Below are 21,742 nucleotides of genomic sequence, written 5' to 3'. Positions count from 1 at the left end.
AGACAAACCCGGCCATCCTCCTTGTCCCAACTCTCAGCAGCCACTGCTGCCTTAACTGCTCTCTGATAGGTGGGTCTGTCCTCTCGCGCAGCAGCAGGCCGGGCAGGGGTTTCTGCTACGCTAGGTCCTCTCTGTAAATGAGCAGCTTTATACACGGGACTGTTTTATTATCATCACACACTGTGTCTGCTTCCAATTACAGAGAGAGAGAGAGAGAGAGAGAGAGAGAGAGAGAGAGAGAGAGAGAGAGAGAGAGAGAGAGAGAGAGAGAGAGAGAGAGAGGAGAGAGAGAGAGAGAGAGAGAGAGAGAGAGAGAGAGAGAGAGAGAGAGAGAGAGAGAGAGAGAGAGAGAGAGAGAGAGAGAGAGACTCCTCAGAGATGGAACAGTAGTCTATCTATCATAACTCATCTCAGGCTCCATAATGGGATAATTATTAAAAGGTGTCTAGTTAACCTGCCATGCTCTTCAGCACCCCAAGTGGAAATTAATATAAGTCCCCCCTTTCCCCTCGACAGTGGGCATGGCGCTATCACCACGCGCCCTCTCCTTAAGGACCAATTACCAGGCCGACAGACTACAAGGCGGCAGCATTATCCACATAATGCAGTGTAATAGAGTGATTGTAGGTCAAAGGATGTTTGACCACTTTTTTTGTGCCGCGTCGGGAGAAAAAAAACCAGAAAGGAAATCAATTCCCATCAGTGGTTGAGCGGCGATGGGCTTCCTGGCTTCTTATTAAGCCGGGTGATATTAGGGCCCCTGCGTCCCTTAATGCGGCAGGTAATTTAGGCCTGTCATTTTAAAACAGTCCAACATTTGTCAAGGGGGAACGCAAACAGCTCCCTGCCTTCCATCAAAGGGCCCGCTCATTGAGAGTTGCGTTGCATTCGGCCTCCTATTCAAATACCTGTCATCTCCCACAAAACAGACTGACGGACGGCCTCTGGACCTGTGCCACTGGAGGAACACAGATGATCCCCTTCCCCCTCGGCCCCTACCCCCACCGCCCACCCCCACCCACAACCCTCACCACACCATGCCTGCAGCGACCCCCACAAGGACATCCTGGCAGAACGTGTTCCTACTTATTTCCTGCCTTCCATCTACTAGATATTCATCCACAAGAGGCTTGGGCATTCAGTTGTTATTGTATAGTTTCACTAAAGATGTGTGGGTGTGTATTTTCTATGCCAATAGTTATTTTGTTACCTTTCGTTGGCGTGTCCCAGTTTGGACAGCCTTGAGATATTTTCTCACTTGACGCTTTTGATATTGCTTTATTTCCACCTCTCCTCAGCCCCCACCTCGAAGGTGCAGCTGGGGAATGTTCTGTATCATGACGGCTAAGGTTGAAATGGAAGGTTAGCAGTGCACGGCCACATATTGCAGCTGAAGAGACCCCATTCAAAACTGACTCACACTCCCAAACGTGTTTGAATGCTTGGGTTTCACTATTGTACTTGGCATTTTATGTGTGTCTGTCACTTCAACTTTTCCTAAAAGAGGACTATCTTTTCAGATTTCTGCATGGAGGAGGAGGCAGATGCTGATGCTGTGTCTCCTGTGAAGAGCGATGCTGGAGATGAGTTTATGGAGGCTATGTACAACGTGCTCAGCTCTCTGAACAATTTCCCCAAAGCCCTGACTCTGGCCCTGGAGACTTACTTTGACAGAGGACACTTATGGGACTATCTATACAGCCTGGCAGGTACTCAAACCTCATTGTTGATAGAACCTGTATTTAACAGAACCTGTATTTTACACTGGAGTGCACTGTACTGTAGGCACTCAAGAGCACACAATGCAGGATACAGACTGCGTTTCCAAAGAAACGCACTGAAGAAACCTACAGTTGAAGACGGAAGTTTACATATACTTACGTTGGAGTCATTAAAACTCGTTTTTCAACCACTCCACATGTCTTGCTAAACTATAGTTTTGGCAAGTCAGTTAGGACATCTACTTTGTTTACAGACATATTATTATTTCACTTATAATTCACTGTATCACAATTCCAGTGGGTCAGAAGTTTACATACACTAAGTTGACTGTTCCTTTAAAAAGCTTGGAAAATTCCAGAAAATGATGTCATGGCTTTAGAAGCTTCTGATACGCTAATTTACATAATTTGAGTCGAATTGGAGGTGTACCTGTGGATGTATTTCAAGGCCTACATTCAAACTCAGTGCCTCTTTGCTTGACATCATGGGGAAATCAAACGAAGACCTCTGGTTCATCCTTGGGAGCAATTTCCAAACACCTGAAGGTACCACGTTCATCTGTACAAACAATAGTACGCAAGTATAAACACCATGGGACAACTCAGCCGGCATACCGCTCAGGAAGGAGACGCGTACTGTCTCCTAGAGATGAACGTACTTTGGTGCGAAAAGTGCAAATCAATCCCAGAACAACACCAAAGGACCTTGTGAAGATGCTGGAGGAAACAGGTAGAAAAGTATCTATATCCATCCAGAGTAAAACGAGTCCTATATTGATAACCTGAAATGCCGCTCAGCAAGGAAGAAGCCACTGCTCCAAAATCGCCATAAAAAAAGCCAGACTACAGTTTGCAACTGCACATGGGGACAAAGATCGTACTTTTTGGAGAAATGTCCTCTGGTCTGATGAAACAAAAATAGAACTGTTTGGCCATAATGACCATTGTTATGTTTGGAGGAAAAAGGGGGAGGCTTGCAAGCCGAAGAACACCATCCCAACCGTGAAGGACGGGAGTGGCAGCATCATGTTGTGGGGGTGCTTTGCTGCAGGAGGGACTGGTGCACTTCACAAAATAGATGGCAACATGAGGAAGGAGAATTATGTGGATATATTGAAGCAACATCTCAAGACGTCAGTCAGGAAGTTAAAGCTTGCTCGCAAATGGGTCTTCCAAATGGACAATGACCCCAAACATACTTCCAAAATTGTTGCAAAATGGCTTAAAGACAACAATGTCAAGGTTTTGGAGTGGCCATCGCAAAGCGCTGACCTCAATCCTATAGAAAATTTGTGGGCAGAACTGAAAGAGCGTGTGCGATCAAGGAGGCCTACAAACCTGACTCAGTTACACCAGCTCTGTCAAGAGGAATGGGCCAAAATTCACCCAACTTATTGTGGAAGCTTGTGGAAGGCTACCCAAAACATTTGACCCAAGTTAAACAATTTAAAGGCAATGCTATCAAATACTAATTGAGTGTATGTAAACTTCTGACCCACTGGGAATGTGATGAAATAAATAAAAGCTGAAATAAATCATTCTCTCTACTATTATTCTGACATATCACATTCTTAAAATAAAGTGGTGATCCTAACCAACTTAAAACAGGGAATATTTACAACGATTAAATGTCAGGAATTGTGAAAAACTGAGTTTAAATGTATTTGGCTAAGGTGTATGTAAGCTTTTGACTTCAACTGTATGTCCTAACTTTGCCATGGTCCCTAATGTTCAGATATGGATCCAAATACATCACGTTTTGGGAAATAGCCAGCTTGAGCTGCAATTGATTTAGTTTGACTGGTACAACGGAACCAATGGAATAGTTCCAAAATTACAAACTCCAAGCTAAATAAAACACACCTAAAATTAAATATATGAAACTATTTGACATGTGTATTTGACCCACGTCAGGTTCAAATCAACATATAGGTTAACGCTAAGTATTTGTAGTTATGTGGCCGTGTGTGGGTGTGTGTGAGTGCGTGTGTGCATGTGTGCGTGCTAGTGTGTGTGCATGCCCATTGGTAAACACTGTCGTCACCATTGTAACGAATACACCACGTCCGAAGTGGGCTTTTATCCAAATGAATTTGAGGCTCAGTACAAATAATCCTAAACTATAGCGCAAACCCTCCCTTAACTGGCTCTCTGGTGACTGTTTACGTGTTGTCATTTCCATTACAAAACATAGAAAAAGCCCCGCTCCAACATCAGTTCATCCTGTCGAGCTATTCGTACTACTAATCGTTCAGTGCTCAATAACACAGACTGCAATTATTCCCTGACACTTCCTTTTCTCTGGCGAAAGCTTTGATTTTGGGTTTAATCAGGGCTCCTGTGGAGTCCCAGCTCCTTTTGCTGTAGTTTTTGTCTCCATCACATGCGAGAGGTAATTATTGTTGCATAAATTAGGGTGATTGGATAGGAGGTTGGAAGGGGAGAAGGAGAGAAGACAGTGGTGGATTCACTCCTGTAGTCTCAATGTCACCCAGTGCTCGCTCTCTCTCTCTCTCTCTCTCTCTCTCTCTCTCTCTCTCTCTCTCTCTCTCTCTCTCTCTCTCTCTCGCTCTCTCTCTCTCTCTCTCTCTCTCTCTCTCTCTCTCTCTCTCTCTCTCTCTCTCTCTCTCTCTCTCTCTCTCTCTCTCTCTCTCTCTCTCTCTCCTCTCTCTCTCTCTCTCTCTCTCTCTCTCTCTCTCTCTCTCTCTCTCTCTCTCTCTCTCTCTCTCTCTCTTTCTGTGTGTCTCCCGCTATCATTGGCTTAATTGCAGCTCTGGGATGCACCTCCCAACTGAGATGGTGTGTAATTGAATTTTTGGGGCACAGGAGTTCCCCGAACCAAACTATTCATCTCTCTGGGAACTTCTCTACTGTTCTGTGTGCTCTTTACAGTCTGTAATGTCCAATGACTGAACGATCAGCTCGAGCTGGTTGAAGTCTTATGTGTTGAAGTAGTCAGTGATTATATAAGTGCTGAGTTGTGAACAGGGTTTGGGTGTGGGTTGACTTTTGACAATCGGGTTGAGGTTTTGGAGACAGAGGTCTTGCTTTACCATGTAGCAGACCTATATCACGTCGTTTTTTTCTACTTTCTGTTTTGAAGGGATGGAGAGTTATAGATGGTAGGATTCCCCTGGGACTTCAATGCATTCCAGTCCTGGCACTGTACTAAATCTCTCTGTTGTAGCTCTTTGTTTTACTGCTAATGCCGTGGAAACGTTATGAGCGCCGTACAGCTGCACACTGTTGCTGTTCTGGTACTGATATGTACAGGGTATTGAAGGCCAAAACGTTGAAAGGCCTGACTTCGGCAAAGCTGGTATCCACCTAATGCCCACCTGGCTTTGATACAGAATACCTCTCTTCTCCTGGTAGTGGGTTTCAAACACTTCTCAGCACCAAAAGATTAAAGGTTGCAACGTTCAGCTTTTTAAATCTGTTGTTCTGTTTTCAGTTTTTCACCCTCAAATAATCTTTCTCTCCTTGGCACTGAAATTGTGATTTATAACCGGTGATTGACAGAGTTTTCTCACCTGATTTCCCAGGTTTCGATAAGTTGCTGATTTAAATACAATGGTTGATAAGCATTAGCCAATTTAGAAGAAGAGCACTCTGGAACACTCAGAACGACTACTCTTCCTCTGTCATGAAAGTGATTGCTGACCCTGTCCTGTCCTGGCCTGTCCTAGATTCAGTGCGGCCTGTCCCCGTGGTGATCAGCTTTATCCGGGCAGTGGTCAACCAGCCTGTCCACTGCCTTCTGGGCCATCTGGTCACCATGGTACTGGCTTGGCAAGCCTCTGAGGAGCCCCTTTCCCCCCTGCTCAGACGGGACGTCCCAGACAACATCCTCACTAAAGTCCCCAAGGAGTGGAGCTATACCCTTCAGACACCCAAGGGGAGGGAATCAGCTAAGAGTACGTACTGGCGCCACTGTCTCACTTTGAGCTGGATTTTTGTGTGGACCAAATTCTAGAGATGACAAAAAATGTATATTCGCATTGCATCTCTTCTTCTAATACACTGGAACCCAATTGATTATCCATTAACTAAATTAACATATTTATTTCATGCTCAGTATTGTTTGAAACACTTTGTTTCCTGACCCCAGGTTTGTCTCTCCTGTCTGTTCAGGTGTGGTGAATCTGGCCCTCCAGGCCCTCTCCTTCATCTACACCAACCTGCCCTCGGCCGTGGCTTCCCTCCCCCTGCCAGTACGCTTCCTCTTCCACACAGCAGAGAAACACCTTTCCCAGCATGCTCGGCAGCTGCGCTCAACAGGCCTGCTCCTCTGGGCCCTCCTTAGCTGTCTCTGCCAGTGCCTGGAGGACCCCAACTCACTGGAGCTGCTGTGCGGTTTGCCTTTGGACCGGGGGGCCAAGGAGAGACTGGCCCTGCTGTCAGAGTGCCTCCAGGGGACCATGGGCCAGGGCCAGCAGAAGGGTGTGCCCAAGCCCACTGTGCACAAGGTACTGCAGGCTCTGGAGGAGAGGAGGCCCAAGTGGTGCTCCATGCAGCTGCAGAAGGCCCGCAAGCTCTGCTCCGAGAGGTGAGAGGTCAACCTAACTTAATCCTAACCTAACTGTAATCCTAACCAAACCTAATTTATCCTGCAGAATGTCAGCAAGCTCTGCTCCAAGAGGTGGGATGTCAACTCTGGACACCTACTGTGTGGACAAACACTGAGCTGCAGTCTATCCATTTCTCTCTTTATAGTCTTCAGGATGTTTCGAATATAACAGTGTCCATTCAGGACTTATTACAACAAAAGAGATGATCATTAGTCACGTTAGCTTTGATATTGAAACTGCAATATATCTTCCAATACATAATTCTGTTGAATGATCAATCTGCCAATTTTAGGACGAGATTAATTGAGGCAGATTATATAAAAGCATGGCCCTGAGAGAGAACCACATGACCTGCAACTGAAGTCAACCCTTCCATAAATTCCTGTTGACCTGCAAGGAAAGTGGTTAGTCCCACGCTATGTTTTGTGTTTACTTATAACTACGATCGGATGACTACAGAAAACACTTTTCATCAGGCTCAATGTATCACTGTAGAAGGATAAGGGCCCCTATTCAGGTACATACACTGATAGGGATCTAGGGGTGCCTTTTTGCCCTCCTATGAGAAAAGTGTCCTTTCAGATTGGTGGCATTTCTTAAAGGGGCATTCTGCAATTCAAAGAACAGCAAAACCGACACCCCACCACTGTTTTGGCAAACAGATGAGGGATGGGTTGGAGATATGTTGCCACTCTCAAATTCTCAGACAGAGCTATGGATACCAGGGCTGACCATCCATGGGATCAAAATGACAGTTTTAACCGACAAAATGACGTTGCCACGAGCAGCACCGCATGTATTGTGCTGCTGCCATGCTATGTTGTTGTCTTAGGTCTCTCTTTATGTAGTGTTGTGTTGTCTCTCATGTCGTGATGTGTGTTCGGTCCTATATTTATATATTTTTTTTTAACCCCAGCCCCCGTCCACCTTTTGCCTTTTGGTAGGCCGTCATTGTAAATAAGAATTTGTTCTTAACGCTCCCGTTGTGTTCGTTTCATATTAATTAGTTCTGTGTTCCCGGTCCAAAATGACCACCCCATTATAGCTGATTATAAATCCATAGTAATACATATATGATCACCTAATGTTGTGTTAGATCTTTTTTCAACTTCAGTTCTTGTGAACATTACAAGTTTTGAACTTCTATTTGCTATTTATGGCCTGTAGGCCTCATTGATCTGAGCTCATACAACTCATTTTTGAGTAAAAAAAGCATAATGTCCGGATTATTTTGACTATAACAAATACTCCTATGAAACATATTGTGCTATTTATCACAGACTACTTTGTGTCAAAGTTTAACAAGGACTCTCTCCTCCTCACCAGTGTCATGATCAAAGATATGATCAAGAGCCTCACATACAGTATATCGTTTGGTCATTGTGCTGCCACAGAATGAATTGTGAGCAAGGCCTCAAAAAAGCTTAACATACCAGAGCTGCAAAAGTTCTATATATTATTGAAACAATGTTGCGATTGTTTGAGAATGCCAACAGGTCTGGTTCCCGTGGGGGAAAGATTCTATTGGGGAAAGGTTCCCGTGGGGGTTGCCATGGAAGCCAAGAAGGGGAGTGAGGTGTGTGTGTGCTCAAACACACATGCATGTGGGGGTCTGGGAGAGGAAGTGTTGAATTGGCATGTGCCTGAACTCAATTTTATACACTAATTGTAGTCTCACCCATTCATTTCTAATGACCGGTCATTTTTGACCGGGAACACCACAGGTGTACAAAAGTTAAATAAAACACCCAAAATGTAATGAAAATCATCAAAATGTATTTTGTGTGTTCAGATGCCCTGTGTGGACAAAGTCATGGAACCTTAAGACAATCAGATTTAAATTAACTACATTTTTTCAGAGCGAAAACTTGTAAATCGGTCCAATTCGACCGGAACACAGCAGGATGGTTAACTGATTTGCCTAGTTAAATAAAGGTTAAATAAAATAACAAAGTGTTTCAGTCCGATGCATGGTGTATTCAGCCAAATTACATTAATGTATTTGTGATAGAATGATTTAATGAGTAGTATGCTATTCAGATATGTTCTTTAATTCAGTGTATGTACCAACCCTGATGGATTGCGTCATCAGTTGCAGACGTTTTTCATGGGAATGAACAAGATCAATGTATTTTGAGACATGATATTTATCGTAAATGATGGACATTCTACAGTCTGAATGGAAAACAAAGTAAGGCAACGGGAAATTGGGTTTGAGTTTGTCTCATACTGTCTGCCCTTTGACCCCGAGCTTGGTGACTTATTCCCAGAACCTGCACCTCTGACCGCTCAAGACCAACGAGCAGAAAAGTCTGGACACATTTATCCTCGTTAAAAATTATTTAGCCGTCTGGGTAACGGAACCACACAAACACAGCGGCTCGCAGAAAGAGAGAGAGAGAGAGAGAAAGACGGAGAACAGATTAGCTCAAGTGTTCCAGGAAATGGCCTGCTCCTAGTGACAGGAACAAGGGGTGGTGGAAGTCGTAAAAAACGGAGAAGAGGGGGAAAATGGGAGGGAAAAAGCGAAAGACTGATTATGTATCACCTGTCAGAGCCATTCTTTGAGATCATTACTATTCATTAAAATAACCTTCACTGGGAAGTGAAGCCTGGGTTGTAAACAATCAGTGTACAGTGGCATCAGCGGGAGGGAAGGGGGGCTCGCCAGTCCAAAAACAACCCCCCACCGCCCCAACCTATCCTCACACACACACTCTACCCCCCCCCCCCCCCCCCCCCAACTTGTCTTTGTAAAGTAATTTGTAGAGGAGAAGATTATTGTTCTCCATCATGGTGACCCTGACTGGACTGACGGGATGAATACACAGATGAAGATGAATGCAGTTATTCCTTGGCGGAGGTCTGCCTCTTTCAGGGCACATTGGCCCTAATGACATGATTGATAGGCTGTCCTAAATCCAGAGAGGCCCTCATTAATCACCCCGCTGACTGAATCCAATCATCTGCTTCACCTGCACAGTGATGGACAGGAAAGGATACAGCGCAGGTGCTGACACGGATGCACGGATCCGCTACCGGGAGAAGGAAGGGCCTCGCCCACCTCTCTCAATGTCACATCCGCCAAAAGCTGCCTGACAGGCGACAATGTTTCTGCCACCTTATAATTACAAAAAGACGAGAGAGAGAGAATGTGAAAGGGAAAAAAACAATGACAGGAAGTCCATCCGGACGGAGGAGAGCGTTTGACGGACGGCGAGCGTCGTGGAAATGGCGAGGAACATAGGAAGGGCAGGGAAATGACTCGGGCCTCTGCTAGGGTAAGGCGCTTGTGTGTGTGTGTGTGTGTGTGTGTGTGTGTGTGTGTGTGTGTGTAGATATTGCGCACACATGCACGCAAGCACACGCGCTCACACACACGGTGAAATCATTTATACTATATCACAGCTCTATCAATTCCAGGCCTTTATGTTTTGAAACACCTCCGTATGAAGAATCTGATAGACTAGAACACAATGTATCTATACTTTACGTTCACTTTCTGTAATTGAAACATTAAATGAAAAGTGGGAACAATAGTGCTGCCAGAAAATAAAAGCCCAAACCTTGAACGCTCCTACATGTTTTTAAAGTGTAAAGCTTTCATATAATAGGCCTATAACTTGATACATTCAAGTGCAGTCACAACAGAATAAAGTGTGGCTATGGATTTCGAGCTCATTGGCTAAATCCCTCAAAGAAATGGAATGTTCAGGTAGCAGATATTCATGGTAACTGTGGCTTTTTGTTTCCCCTGCCTCCTTCTTTCTCTCTTTGTATCTCACCTCTCACTCTTTCACCCCCCTCTCTTTATCTCTCTCTCCCTCTCTCAGTGCGTTTGAGTGGGGCGAGAGTGGTGTTCCACAGGAGGGGGGCGGCGGTGTGGCTGAGGCGACTGAGCAGAAAATAGGGCTGATACTCCTGGAGATTTGCCACAAACCAGGTGGCTCTGAGTACCTGAGGCAAATCTATCATATCATCCAAGTCAATGAGGTAAGGAAGGACTCCCTCTCCCCCGCAATTTGGTGGCCGCTGGCCTGGGGCCGGCGTCTGCTCTGGGGGGAAGGGGTAGGGGGAGAGGGTGAAAGTGTGGGGGGTTACCGCTGGATCCGCCTGCTGCCTGTCTGCCTGGCTGCCTGGCTGAGACCAGGAAGACCCAACTCTGACACCATCACACAGTAGTATCCACTGACCTCCCTGGAACTTATGTGTAGTACAGGTGAGTGATGGGGCTGGAGAGATGGAGAGAGGGAGGAAGGAAAGGGGTGAGGGGGTGGGGAGGAGGACAGAAGTCTAAAGATCCTCAAATATCTTCTTGGTTATTGTCCTTTTTCTTATGGTGGCTGTACGCAAATATAATGTCATTTGACAATATTGTAACTGATAGCACCAAATCCACTTATACCACAATTAAAATCCCTTCAACTCATCCTTCTTCCACTACTCTCAGCCTCAGTGAGTGGTAGAGGGGATGTTGTTATTAGCCAGGAGGCCCAAACACGTTCCAAAGTACCCCCTACTAGTAGCCTCCTCTACCCAGACAAGGTCAAGGCAAGGATGGCCAGGTCAGGCTGGACGGCTGGGCTGGAGTGTGCTGGCCTGGGTCTTGGGGGGGGGGGGGGGGGGGGGGGGTGACAGGCTGACTGATGTGTGTGCAGTGGATCCACACTGGTGAGCCTCTGTTCACACCCCACTCCCCCACCACCGGACCAAGCCTCTTCCTCCACCTGCACTTCTGCAAAACCATACCAAAGGTTACACTGTAGAAATGAGGGTAGAAAGTAAGCTCCTACCGTGAAATAGTTATCTCTGCATCTGGATATCTATACATATCCTCAGCCATTGTCCTGTATCTCTGTTTCTATTTCTAATGCGGTCTGATTCATTTCTACTTTTGTTGGGCCAATCAATCAGGGAACACACACACACACAGAGAGAGAGAGAGAGAGAGAGAGAGAGAGAGAGAGAGAGAGAGAGAGAGAGAGAGAGAGAGAGAGAGAGAGAGAGAGAGGAGAGAGAGAGAGAGAGAGAGAGAGAGAGAGAGAGAGAGAGAGAGAGAGAGAGAGAGAGAGAGAGAGAGAGAGAGAGAGAGAGTTTTGACTTTTTGTCTTTCTTTACTGAAACATTCTCATTTCATTTAAAACTCACCACCCAACCTCCCCCTTAAAAATAAAACCAAAAATACATCCTGTAATGCATACATGTACCATACTCGCCTTTCCAGCAACCACATGATACAAGCCAACATCACAATACTCAAGACAATACCCACTCCTACAACCGTATATCCAAAATATCCCCAGCTATACAGACAGCCCCCCCAACACACCATATCTCCTGAAACATCTCCACACTTTTTATCATTTTATAGAACTCAAACTCAACCCTAAGGCGCGCAGAGACCATCCCATTAAACAATAATAAAGGGTCTGTTATCGCCCCACCTTTGACCCTGTTCCTCCTTGTTAGCCAAATAGCTAACTTTGCCTGAGCAAACAGAAAATTCAACAAAACACATTTTTCCTTCTCCTTACTTGAATACCTGTATCCCATTATGAACACCCCAACAGTAAAGACCACCCCCAACCTCTCACACAGACATTCCAACAGAGACATTAATGGCATTAATCTGGTGCACACAGAAAACACATGAATCACAGTTTCTTTCATTTTACAGAAAGGACACTCCTGCCCGACTCCCGGTTCAACCCGTGCCAACCAGCTGTTAGTGGCCAGGGCTCCATGTAGAACCCTCCACTGGAGGTCCCCTGACCTCTTTGGTACTGGGGGTTTGTAGAGCCCCCTCCATCTAAAACCCACCATACTCTCCACCCCACATACCCCCTGCCACTGATGTGCCTTCACTCCTGTTAGGCTCCTAATGTTCCTCACCTTAACACAGAGGTTGTAGAGGGCTTTACCTCCCACCCCTTCAAACTCCCCCAGGCTCGGAGTGTTAAAATCTAACAAGTCCTCCAGACCCCCTTGCCAGTCTCCAGTCTCTGCCGTCACCTGCAGTGGCGGAAACATTGGTGGCCCCTCTCCCTTTGGCTGCTCAAACATCCCCCTTACCGGCTCAGACAGTGCCTCCTGGACCTCCTCCAGGAATCTCTCCAGCAGCCTAAGAGACGTTATTCCTGTTTGCTGTGCCAAGACTTCCGGGCTTTTCCACCCCTCCTCTCCCAGGAGTCTCAAGTCACCCAGCCTTTTTACACCCCCTGCCATCAGTTGCCTCTGCAGGGTGGCCGACTGGACCGATCTCAAAGGGATGGCTGGGTTGTGGAAGATAGGCTCCTCCCACACCCACAGCCCAGGCTCCACACCCCCTTCTCGTGTGTGCCTTAGCAGCTGCCAGGCCCTCAGCACCGCAGAGTAAAAATCTGAGAGACCTGCTGTACTCAGCCTCTCCAGCTTCATGAGGAACAGCTGCCGGTCCAACCCTAAATCTCCAGCTCTCCTCAGCAGTGCGCATGCTGGTTCCCTCCAGCCAACATCAGTATGGTACAACAGTCTCTGTGCCGCCTTTAGCCGGAAAGCAGCCATCCTGCTCTCCAGTTCCACCAGGCCCTGTCCTCCTTCGTGGACGGTCATATACAACACTGCCGCCCTCAGCCAGTGATGGCCCGACCAGAAGAAGTCCACCAGCTTGCGTTGCAGGTCTGCAAGCAGACCGGCGGGGGGGTTGAGGACAGCCAGTTTATGCCACAGGGAAGATGCCACCAGGTTGTTAATTATCAGCACCCTCCCTCTATATGACACTTGGGACAGGAGCCACCTCCACCTGGCCAGTCTTGACACCACTGCCTGTGACAGCCCCTCCCAGTTCTTCCTGACCCACCTCTCCGAGCCCAGGTACACCCCCAACACTTTAAGCCCTTCACAACCCCACTGCAAACCCCCTGGAAGCAGAGGAGGAGCCCTATCCCCCCATGCCCCACATAACAGAGCTTTGCTCTTGCCCCAGTTTACCTTAGCTGATGAAGCTCCCTCGTACACCTTCAGACTGGTCTCCAGTGCCTGCATATCCTTACCATCCCTGACCATCACAGAAACATCATCTGCATATGCTGACACTGCTATGCCTGTCACCACACCCATACCTGTCCAGCACACTCCCTGCAGTCTCCTGCGTAGCAGGCCTAAAAAAGGCTCAATGGCTAATGTGTATAACTGCCCAGATAGAGGGCATCCTTGTCTAATGCCCCGTCTCACCCAGACTGGCCTACTGAGCCCCCCTCCCACCTTAACCATACATGATGCCCCAGCATACAACAGCTTCACACAGGTCAAAAAACTCCTCCCAAACCCAAACACAGACATCACATTAAACAGCTATTCATGGTCCACTCTATCAAAAGCCTTCTCTTGATCTAAAGAGACCAGTCCAAAGTTCACATTAGAACCTCTCGACAAGTCCAACATGTCCCTAATTAAGAACAAGTTGTCCGTGATTGAGCGTCCCGGTATACAATATGTTTGGTCCTTATGTACTATCGAGTCCAAGTGGGACTTCAGTCTGTTAGAGAGGACCTTGGCAAATATCTTGTAGTCCGCACAGAGCAATGCCACAGGCCTCCAGTTCTTAAGTTCACACAAGTCCCCTTTTTTGGGCAGGAGAGTCAGAGCCGCCCGACGGCAGCTCATCGGCAACTCTCCTACCCCGACGCATTCACGCAACACGCAAAAAAAGTCCTGTCCAATTATTCCCCAGAATTTTTTATAAAACTCCACTGGGAGTCCATCGACCCCCGGTGCACGACCGGGGGACATCTGGGTTACGGCCTCTGCCAGTTCATGGGACAACAGAGGAACGTCCAAATCGTCCCTCTGTGCCAGAGAGAGTTTAGGGAGTTCTGTGAACAAGACCTGAGCACACAAAGGATCACACTCTTCTGCCCTATACAATTCAGTATAAAACTCCACAGTCCGCTCCCGCATCTCACCCACCACAGAGGTCACCCGCCCATCAGACAGCCGTAGACAATGTATACCCTTGGCTTCACTGCTCTGTCTTTCCAAACCAAAGAAGAAGGAGCTGGGAGCATCCATCTCCTTGAGCATGGAGAATCTAGCTCTTACAAGTGCTCCCTTTGCTTTAACCTGGAAAAAACTGCCCAGGTCCCTGCGTAATTCAGCTAAATTAGCCTGGAGGCCTACATTGCCTTGCCCCACCATCTCTACCTCCATCTCACTAATACACCGCTCTAGTTCCCCCAATACTCTCCTAGCCTCTGAGGATGAGAGAGCTGTGTATTGTTGACAGAAAAGCCGAATTTGGACTTTCCCCACATCCCACCATTGGCTCAGAGACTCATACTCCTCTATTTGCTGCCTCCACCTTTCCCAGAAGGTCTGGAAACCTGCGCAAAAAGTGGCATCTTGTAAGAGCTTTACATTGAATTTCCAATAGGATGCCTGCCGGGGCCCTGGTGAAATAGACAGCCGAGCCATGGTTATGTGATGATCGGAAAACCCCACCGGGAGAATGGTAGCGCCCAACAGCCTATTGCTCCGATTCCTAGACATATAAAACCGATCAAGTCGGGCTGCACTCACCCTAGCCCCAAAAACCTTCACCCATGTGTACTGTCTTGTGTTCGGATGTTTAGTTCTCCAAACATCCACTAAGTCGAACTGATTAATAATGTCCCTTAACACTCCCACTGACACTGAATGAGGCTCTTCCCCATTTCTGTCTTTTGTAAAATCCATTGTGCAGTTCCAGTCCCCTCCGACCACCAGTGTCTCCTCAGGCGCTACCTGTGAGAGTTCCTGTCTAAGACTCCCAAATAGAACCCCTCTTTCTCTCCCTGTGTTAGGCGCATACACATTTATAAAGACAAAACCCATGTTGTTAATTTCTGCTTTAACAACAAGGAGCCTACCCCTACACACCTCCTTTGAGGAGCACATTTTTACAGACAGACCCGGTGCAAAAAGGACTGCCACTCCTGCACTAAGATTTGTCCCATGGCTCAACACACTTGCCCCTTTCCACCAGAGCCCCCAATCGACTTCATTCAACACATCACTATGTGTCTCCTGCAGAAACAACACCTGTACTTTTTTTTGTTTTACATATTCACCCAACACACTCATCTTTCCCGCATCTCTGGCGCCATTTATATTGAGCGAGCCTACCCGTAGAGTCTCCATAAGAAGTGGGAGAAAAGCCAGCAGAGAAAAAAGACCAATAGCAAAGCTCAAAAACCCCAGTGTCAAAAAGAAAGTATACATCTAAACAGTGTCCGAAGGTAAACCCTTACGCACTGTTGTGACCCACTTCCTCAACCTAAACCGTTTCCTGGGTGAGAGGACACCATGCCCCTCATTTTTCACAGCATGTTGTACTGATCGTACAAACTTTCTTGAATCAGGGAAAAAAGCCTCAAGATTAACTTTTTTACCCTTGGTCTCATTCAGGAACCTTGTCAGTTCTCTCAACGTGTACTTAGACCCCTCTGCTTGACTTGCTGTCAGCTCCGGGCCTATTGAAGAGGAGTCTGAAAAAAATATCTCCTCATCCTCTTCCTCAGACTCACTTTCCTCCTCATCTCTATCTCCCACCCTGACCACCTGCTCTTCCTCTCTGGTCATGGCATCCCCCACAGCAACAGGCAAAATTTCCATTGTGCCTTTAACCACACCCTTTTTCCTTTTCCGCTTGGCACCCTCCTCCTCCCCCCCTAGTCTCTTACACTTCCCCACTATACTCTCCTCATCCACTAGCATAACCTGACTAGACCTAGCATCCTCTACACCACCCTCCATAGCATGACTAGGCCCAGCATCATTTACACCATCCTCCATATCATAGCTAAGCCCAGCCTCAGCTACCCCACCATCTCTAGCCTGACTAGGCTTAGCCTCCACTACCCCACCATCTCTAGCCTGACTAGACCCAGCCTCCGCTACACCACCATCTCTAGCCTGACTAGACCCAGCCTCCACTACACCACCATCTCTAGTCTGACTAGACCCAGCCTCCTCTACCCCACCATCTCTTGCCTTACTAGACCCAGCCTCAGCTACCCCACCATCCCTGGTATGACTAGGCCCAGCCTCTGCTGTCTGCATCTCATTTCCCCCTGCACTTTGACCTCGATTTCCCCCACCGGCGCTTGTACCCTCACTTTGTCTACGGCCTTTATGTGGGCACGCAAAGCTCTTATGCCCCAAATCCCCACACTCAAAACACCGTAGACTGTCTGTGCTGGCAAACCCTGCATAGAGCCCCTCCCCATGCCTCACTTTAAAATGCACATTTAGCTGTTGCTCATTGTTGTTCATAAACACTTGCCTCCGGAACGAAACAACGTGCTTAACAGCAGCTGCCTGAAAACCTGCCGACAGTACACGAAACCCGCTAGCAAACTTACCAAAACGACTCAGCTCTTTCCTGATTTGATCGTCCGTAATAAACGGAGGTAAATTTGCAACAACTACTCTTCTCGAAGGGGTAGAAAGAGGTAAAACTGGGACCAACACATCCCTTACAAATATTCCGCTAGCAATTAGCCTACCAACCAAATGTTCTCTTTTCATGAACACCACCACCGCTTTGTTCATTCTAGAAGCAGAATGTATAAATTCAGCTCCTACCTGTTCGCCGACCGCGAGCAGAACCTCCTCCACCTTAACTCCATTCTCAGGAACACACCTGAATCCATGCCGTATCGACAGCGTCTCCTCCGCGCTAGGCTGAGAAGCCATCGCGCATACCACACCTTGCAAACCCCAGAAACCTTACTCTGTCTTCTTCCACCCTAACTCTGAAAAAAAACGGTGGATACCGCTAAAACAAATATTGCATTAACCCTCCACCATAGAAAATAAAATGTAAGAAAAAGATCAAGAAAAGAGTCTAGAAAGTTAGTTAGGCCAGAGTCCTCCGCACCAAACACTCAAACTCCAAAAAAACTCCCAGCATGCAGAGAGAGAGAGAAGAGAGAGAGAGAGAGAGAGAGAGAGAGAGAGAGAGAGAGAGAGAGAGAGAGAACGACAGAGAGAGAACGACAGAGAGAGAACGACAGAGAGAGAACGACAGAGAGAGAACGACAGAGAGAGAGAGAGAGCATTCCAATGTCCATTACTGGATGTCTGGAACTATATCTGTAACTGATTAGTTTCTACTTCTGTTGGGCCAATCAAACAGGGAATAGGTGGTAGGAGAGCATCCCAGTGTCCATTATGTCTGGGTCTGTACTTTTTTAAATCAGAGATGTACTAATTAAAATTATATAATATAATAGGAATTGTGCTAAATGACCTTCCAGATAATTGTCTTTGAAGACAGCTGTACTTGTCCCAGTGTTCTTGAAAAAGTGTGAAATGTAATCTCTCTCTCTCTCTCTCCTCTCTCTCTCTCTCTCTCTCTCTCTCTCTCTCTCTCTCTCTCTCGCTCTCTCTCTCCATCCTTCTGTTCTGTGTGTTTCTCCAGCCACTGTTGAGGTCCAAGCTGTGTGTGTCCAGTGACCCACCAATTGACTCTCCTCAGACAGTGACCTTTGACCTGGGAACAGACTGCCCTGGTCACCCCTCACCCCGGTTCAACCCCCTCCACCAGTTTAACCACATCGGCAGCAGCAAGTTTGACCAGGTGGGTCCTCTGTCCATTCTTCTTATCTTTTTGATACCATTGTTTCAATTAAAAGCTATAGTTAAGCAATAAGTCTGAATGTGTGTGTGTGCATGTACAAGTAACTGCCAAAATAATGGAAACACAATGAGGGATACAAAGTATATTGAAAGCAGTTGCTTCTACACAGGTGTGGTTCCTGAGTTAAGTCAGAATGACTGCTTATTAGCTTGATGGGGGGTCCAGTGAGACCCAGCGGTTCTATTGTTAAGCAATTAACATCCCATCATGCTTAGGATCATTTACAAAGTGCTGGGCAGGCCATTATTTTGGCAAACCATGGCTATGCCTCCATAGGATGGCAATGCCCCTATCCACAGGTCACGAGTGGTCATTGAATGATCATGAAAACGATGTAAACCATATGCCATGGCCATCTCAGTTACCAGATCTCAACCCAACTGAACACTTATGGGAGATTGTGGAGCAGTGCCTGAGACAATGTTTTCCAACACCATCAACAAAACCGCCAAATGATGGAATTTTCTGGAGAAGAATGGTGTCACATCCCTCCAGTAGAGTTCCAGACACTTATAGAATCTATGCCAAGGTGCATTGAAGCTGTTCTGACTCGTGGTGGCCCATCGCCCTATTAAGACACTTTATGCTGGTGATCCATTATTTTAGCAGTTACCTGTATGTGTCTTTAAATTTGGGTCAAGGCCACTAAAGGTGTGTTGAAATGAGGAGTACTGGGTACAGTGACCACCTCAGAAGCTTTTTGGAGATTTCACTATTCTCCATAGGTCTTTCTCTCCTCACTCTCTCTCTCTCAGAGCAGAATTTAGTATGTGAAGGAGTCCAAAGAAACATTAAAAGGTGAACGAGAAGCGGGAATAAAAAATAAAAAAAATTAAAAGCGACTTTTAAAGTACAGCTCTTCAAGGCTTTGAGCTGAAGCCCCTTTACCCCAAACGTCGTCCCCTAAGCTTCGCATCAACGTCAAGTTAAAATGTCTGATATTTTAGGAGCTACAGGTAGTTTGGTTCAATGTGAGATAACTTCTCTGTCATGGGACACACAAGCGATATCATACAAAACAATCAAGCAAAGTCCCATATTTTCCAGATACATTTTTCTCTTTGTACCTCTTTGGGATGCGTTGATGCTGTTGTGATCCCTTCTAAAATACCTGCGTTTTTGCTATTGTTCTTCAGAGCAGACACACTATAATCCTCTGGCTTTCTGTTTCTCTCGTTATCAGAGGAGGCTGCATAGCTTTGCATAGAAACACCCTATTAAGAGAATGATTAAAATGCCTTCTCCGCTTTAGGTGCCTGTGTTGTTTGTCAAATCAAATGGAGGGAGGAGAGAAAAAAGCCAGATCCATCAATCACGTCTGAGGGAGAAGAGGGGGGGAGGAGGAGGAGGAGGAGGGAGGGAAGGGTGCAGTAGTCACGTTCCCCTCCTTTTGTCAATTAAACTCAGCCTGGAGTTAAGAGTGACATTTTGGCAATCAAAGCAATCGGAATTTAATTTGCCTTTCCGACAAAGTGCTGTTCTTCCCTGCTCACAAAGGCGGGGGAGAGAGAAAGAGAAAGAGAGAGAGAGAGAGAGAGCGAGAGAGAGAGGGGAAGAGAGAAAGAGAGCGAGAAAGAGAGGGAAAGAGAAAGGGGGGCTGGGCGGTGTGCCATGGAGAAAACAGTTCGAAGAGTAACGACTCCCCTCCCAAAATGTATTTATCTTTTTATAAATGATGGCTACATCCCCCCAAATGGATTTATAAATTAATTGCTGTCTTATTGGAATAAAAACCTTCTTGTGCGGACATGATTGATATGGCGTGTCTTCGTCCTCGTTCAGGACCCCCTCCTCCTTAGTTAGTCCACCCCAGCTGGAGCTGTAATTTACTGATCATATTAACTCAGATTAATAACTAACAATAGTGTCTCCTCGTACATCAACAGGCAGCCGTGGGAGACTGGGCCTGGGACTGGGCCACACTGCTGCCAACTTACAAGGGGATGAGTCAGGTGACCTTGAGAGCACTACTGGCCAACAGGTAATGGCTCCTCCCTCTTTTGGGCTGATGTGGTACATAAACATACAATACCTAGGCGGTTGAGTTTCCTGTTTTATGAATGTATTTCCCCAGATCTCCCCCTTCACCAAAATGTCAGACTAGACAGCCAAATCATCAGGGACACTTTTTTGTGGATGGCGACTTTGCACTCTTACTTTTTCAAAAGACCGGGGCTCCTGTAAGTTTCATGGAAGAAAAGAGAGACAGAAAACAGTCAAAGTGTATGCATTTCTTAGAAAATAACAAGACTAAAGTATTCACTTACTGTAACAAGCTTTGTGAGGAGTGTGAGTGGAATGGAGAGTGGTGTGAGATAAGGGTGCAAGCCCAGGAAGAACTCCTGGCCCTCTGCTCTATCTTATTATCTGGGTGGGTGTACTGAGATGTGTGTGTATATACGATGAGCTTGTAGTGTGCCATGATGCAGATGTTTGATCTTAATTTGATCACCCTGTTGCTGGAGAACTTTCCATGAAATGTAAAACTTGTAATGTTAAAAAGGCTTCTGAAGTTTGTTATTTCCCCCTTGAAATGTCATACTTGATTTTCCCTTCCAAAAAAATATATCACCCCCTACAAAAATGTCCATGAATTATAATCCAAATAATAAATAACATTTCCTGTTGCTGCAGGATTATTTTCCTGCTGTAGCAAACTGGCTCACATTAAGATCCTACATCTGTAAAGGTGTATTCCGTCAACAGGCCTTGAAGAGGTTATTATCAACTGGGGAGAGGGGGCTAATTTAGATCCTCTTGTCACCTGATTGAAGCGGTGCTCAACTTTTCCAACTTTCTCTCCCTTCCCCTCCTCCCTCCTCCCTCCTCCCTCCTTCCCTGCTCTGAACAGGGACATACATATTTATGCAGGTAGGTGACACATATTAGGCAGCAATACTTCAGCCCACACTCAGCCCTCAATTCACAGCTGTCACCCTGAGAGCTATCAGGCTGCCGTAAGGCTAGTGCACCTTGTCTCGCTGGCCACATGAAATCCATTTTAAATCAACCTCATTGTTACACGCACCTTCTAACAAAGGGCAAGCTCTGTGTCTCTGCCAAGGACACTGTTCTAACAAGGGTGAAGTGCAACGTGCCTGTGTCCCTGGGCTCAGCCCCCTACTCCTCTCAGCCCCCCACCGCCACCACCACTTTGTTGCACATGTGTTCAAAACAGATACTGTCAGGCCTCGTCTGAGCCAAATTACTGCAAGGATTATTCATGAATGGCCCTGAATGGGGATGGCAGAACTGTATGAGGAGAGAGAGGGAGGGTGAGAGAAGGTAAGAGAAAGAGAGGAAGAGAGAGAGAGAAAGGGAGAGAGAGAGGGAGAAAGAGAGGGAGAGCGAAACAGAGATAATAGAGATAATTCTGGCATGGAAGAGAGGGACGAGGGGAAAGAGAGAGGACAAAGAGAGAGCGAAAGGGAGAGCAGTCGAGGACGGCAGAGAAGGAGAGTAGGGAGGGTGTAAATATTATAGAATATTATATAATTCGTAATTCATCCTAATCTTGCAGTAAAAGCGTCCAAGATTGTCTAGTTTGCCTCATTAGTCTGCTCTTTGTTGAGAGAGGAGCAGGTTTACAGGGGATTACCAACTGGCTTTGGATTTGACTGAGACGCTCAGAGAAGAAGAAGTTTGCGGGATAGCTCTAAGCTGTCAAAGTTTTCCCCGGTCCCTCTCTCCTTCTTCTATGGTGCCTCTGGGAGGGCATGGAGAACCCCTCAAAGCATAGGAGGACAGACTTGGTTGAAAAACATGATGATGAGGAGACCCGATGGAGGAAG

The 21,742-nt window shown here is 46.6% G+C and overlaps 1 protein-coding gene across 1 annotated transcript in view; it reads left to right on the top strand.

Annotated features, from left to right (window-relative positions):
• Window positions 1-21,742, top strand: part of kiaa0825 (KIAA0825 ortholog) — a 155,456-nt gene that overhangs the window by 54,960 nt on the left and 78,754 nt on the right. The window contains exons 14-19 of the mRNA XM_014160881.3: window positions 1,521-1,709; window positions 5,411-5,638; window positions 5,856-6,270; window positions 10,126-10,285; window positions 17,733-17,891; window positions 19,838-19,932. Of these exons, the coding sequence (XP_014016356.3) occupies window positions 1,521-1,709; window positions 5,411-5,638; window positions 5,856-6,270; window positions 10,126-10,285; window positions 17,733-17,891; window positions 19,838-19,932 (1,246 nt within the window). The remainder of the gene's footprint in view (window positions 1-1,520; window positions 1,710-5,410; window positions 5,639-5,855; window positions 6,271-10,125; window positions 10,286-17,732; window positions 17,892-19,837; window positions 19,933-21,742) is intronic.

This window comes from Salmo salar, chromosome 20 (genome assembly GCF_965601325.2).
Source record: "Salmo salar chromosome 20, fSalSal1, whole genome shotgun sequence".
Lineage (NCBI taxonomy): Eukaryota > Metazoa > Chordata > Actinopteri > Salmoniformes > Salmonidae > Salmo > Salmo salar.
The sequence above is the reverse complement of the archived record's forward strand: the minus strand, read 5'-3'. Positions and strand labels throughout refer to the sequence as shown.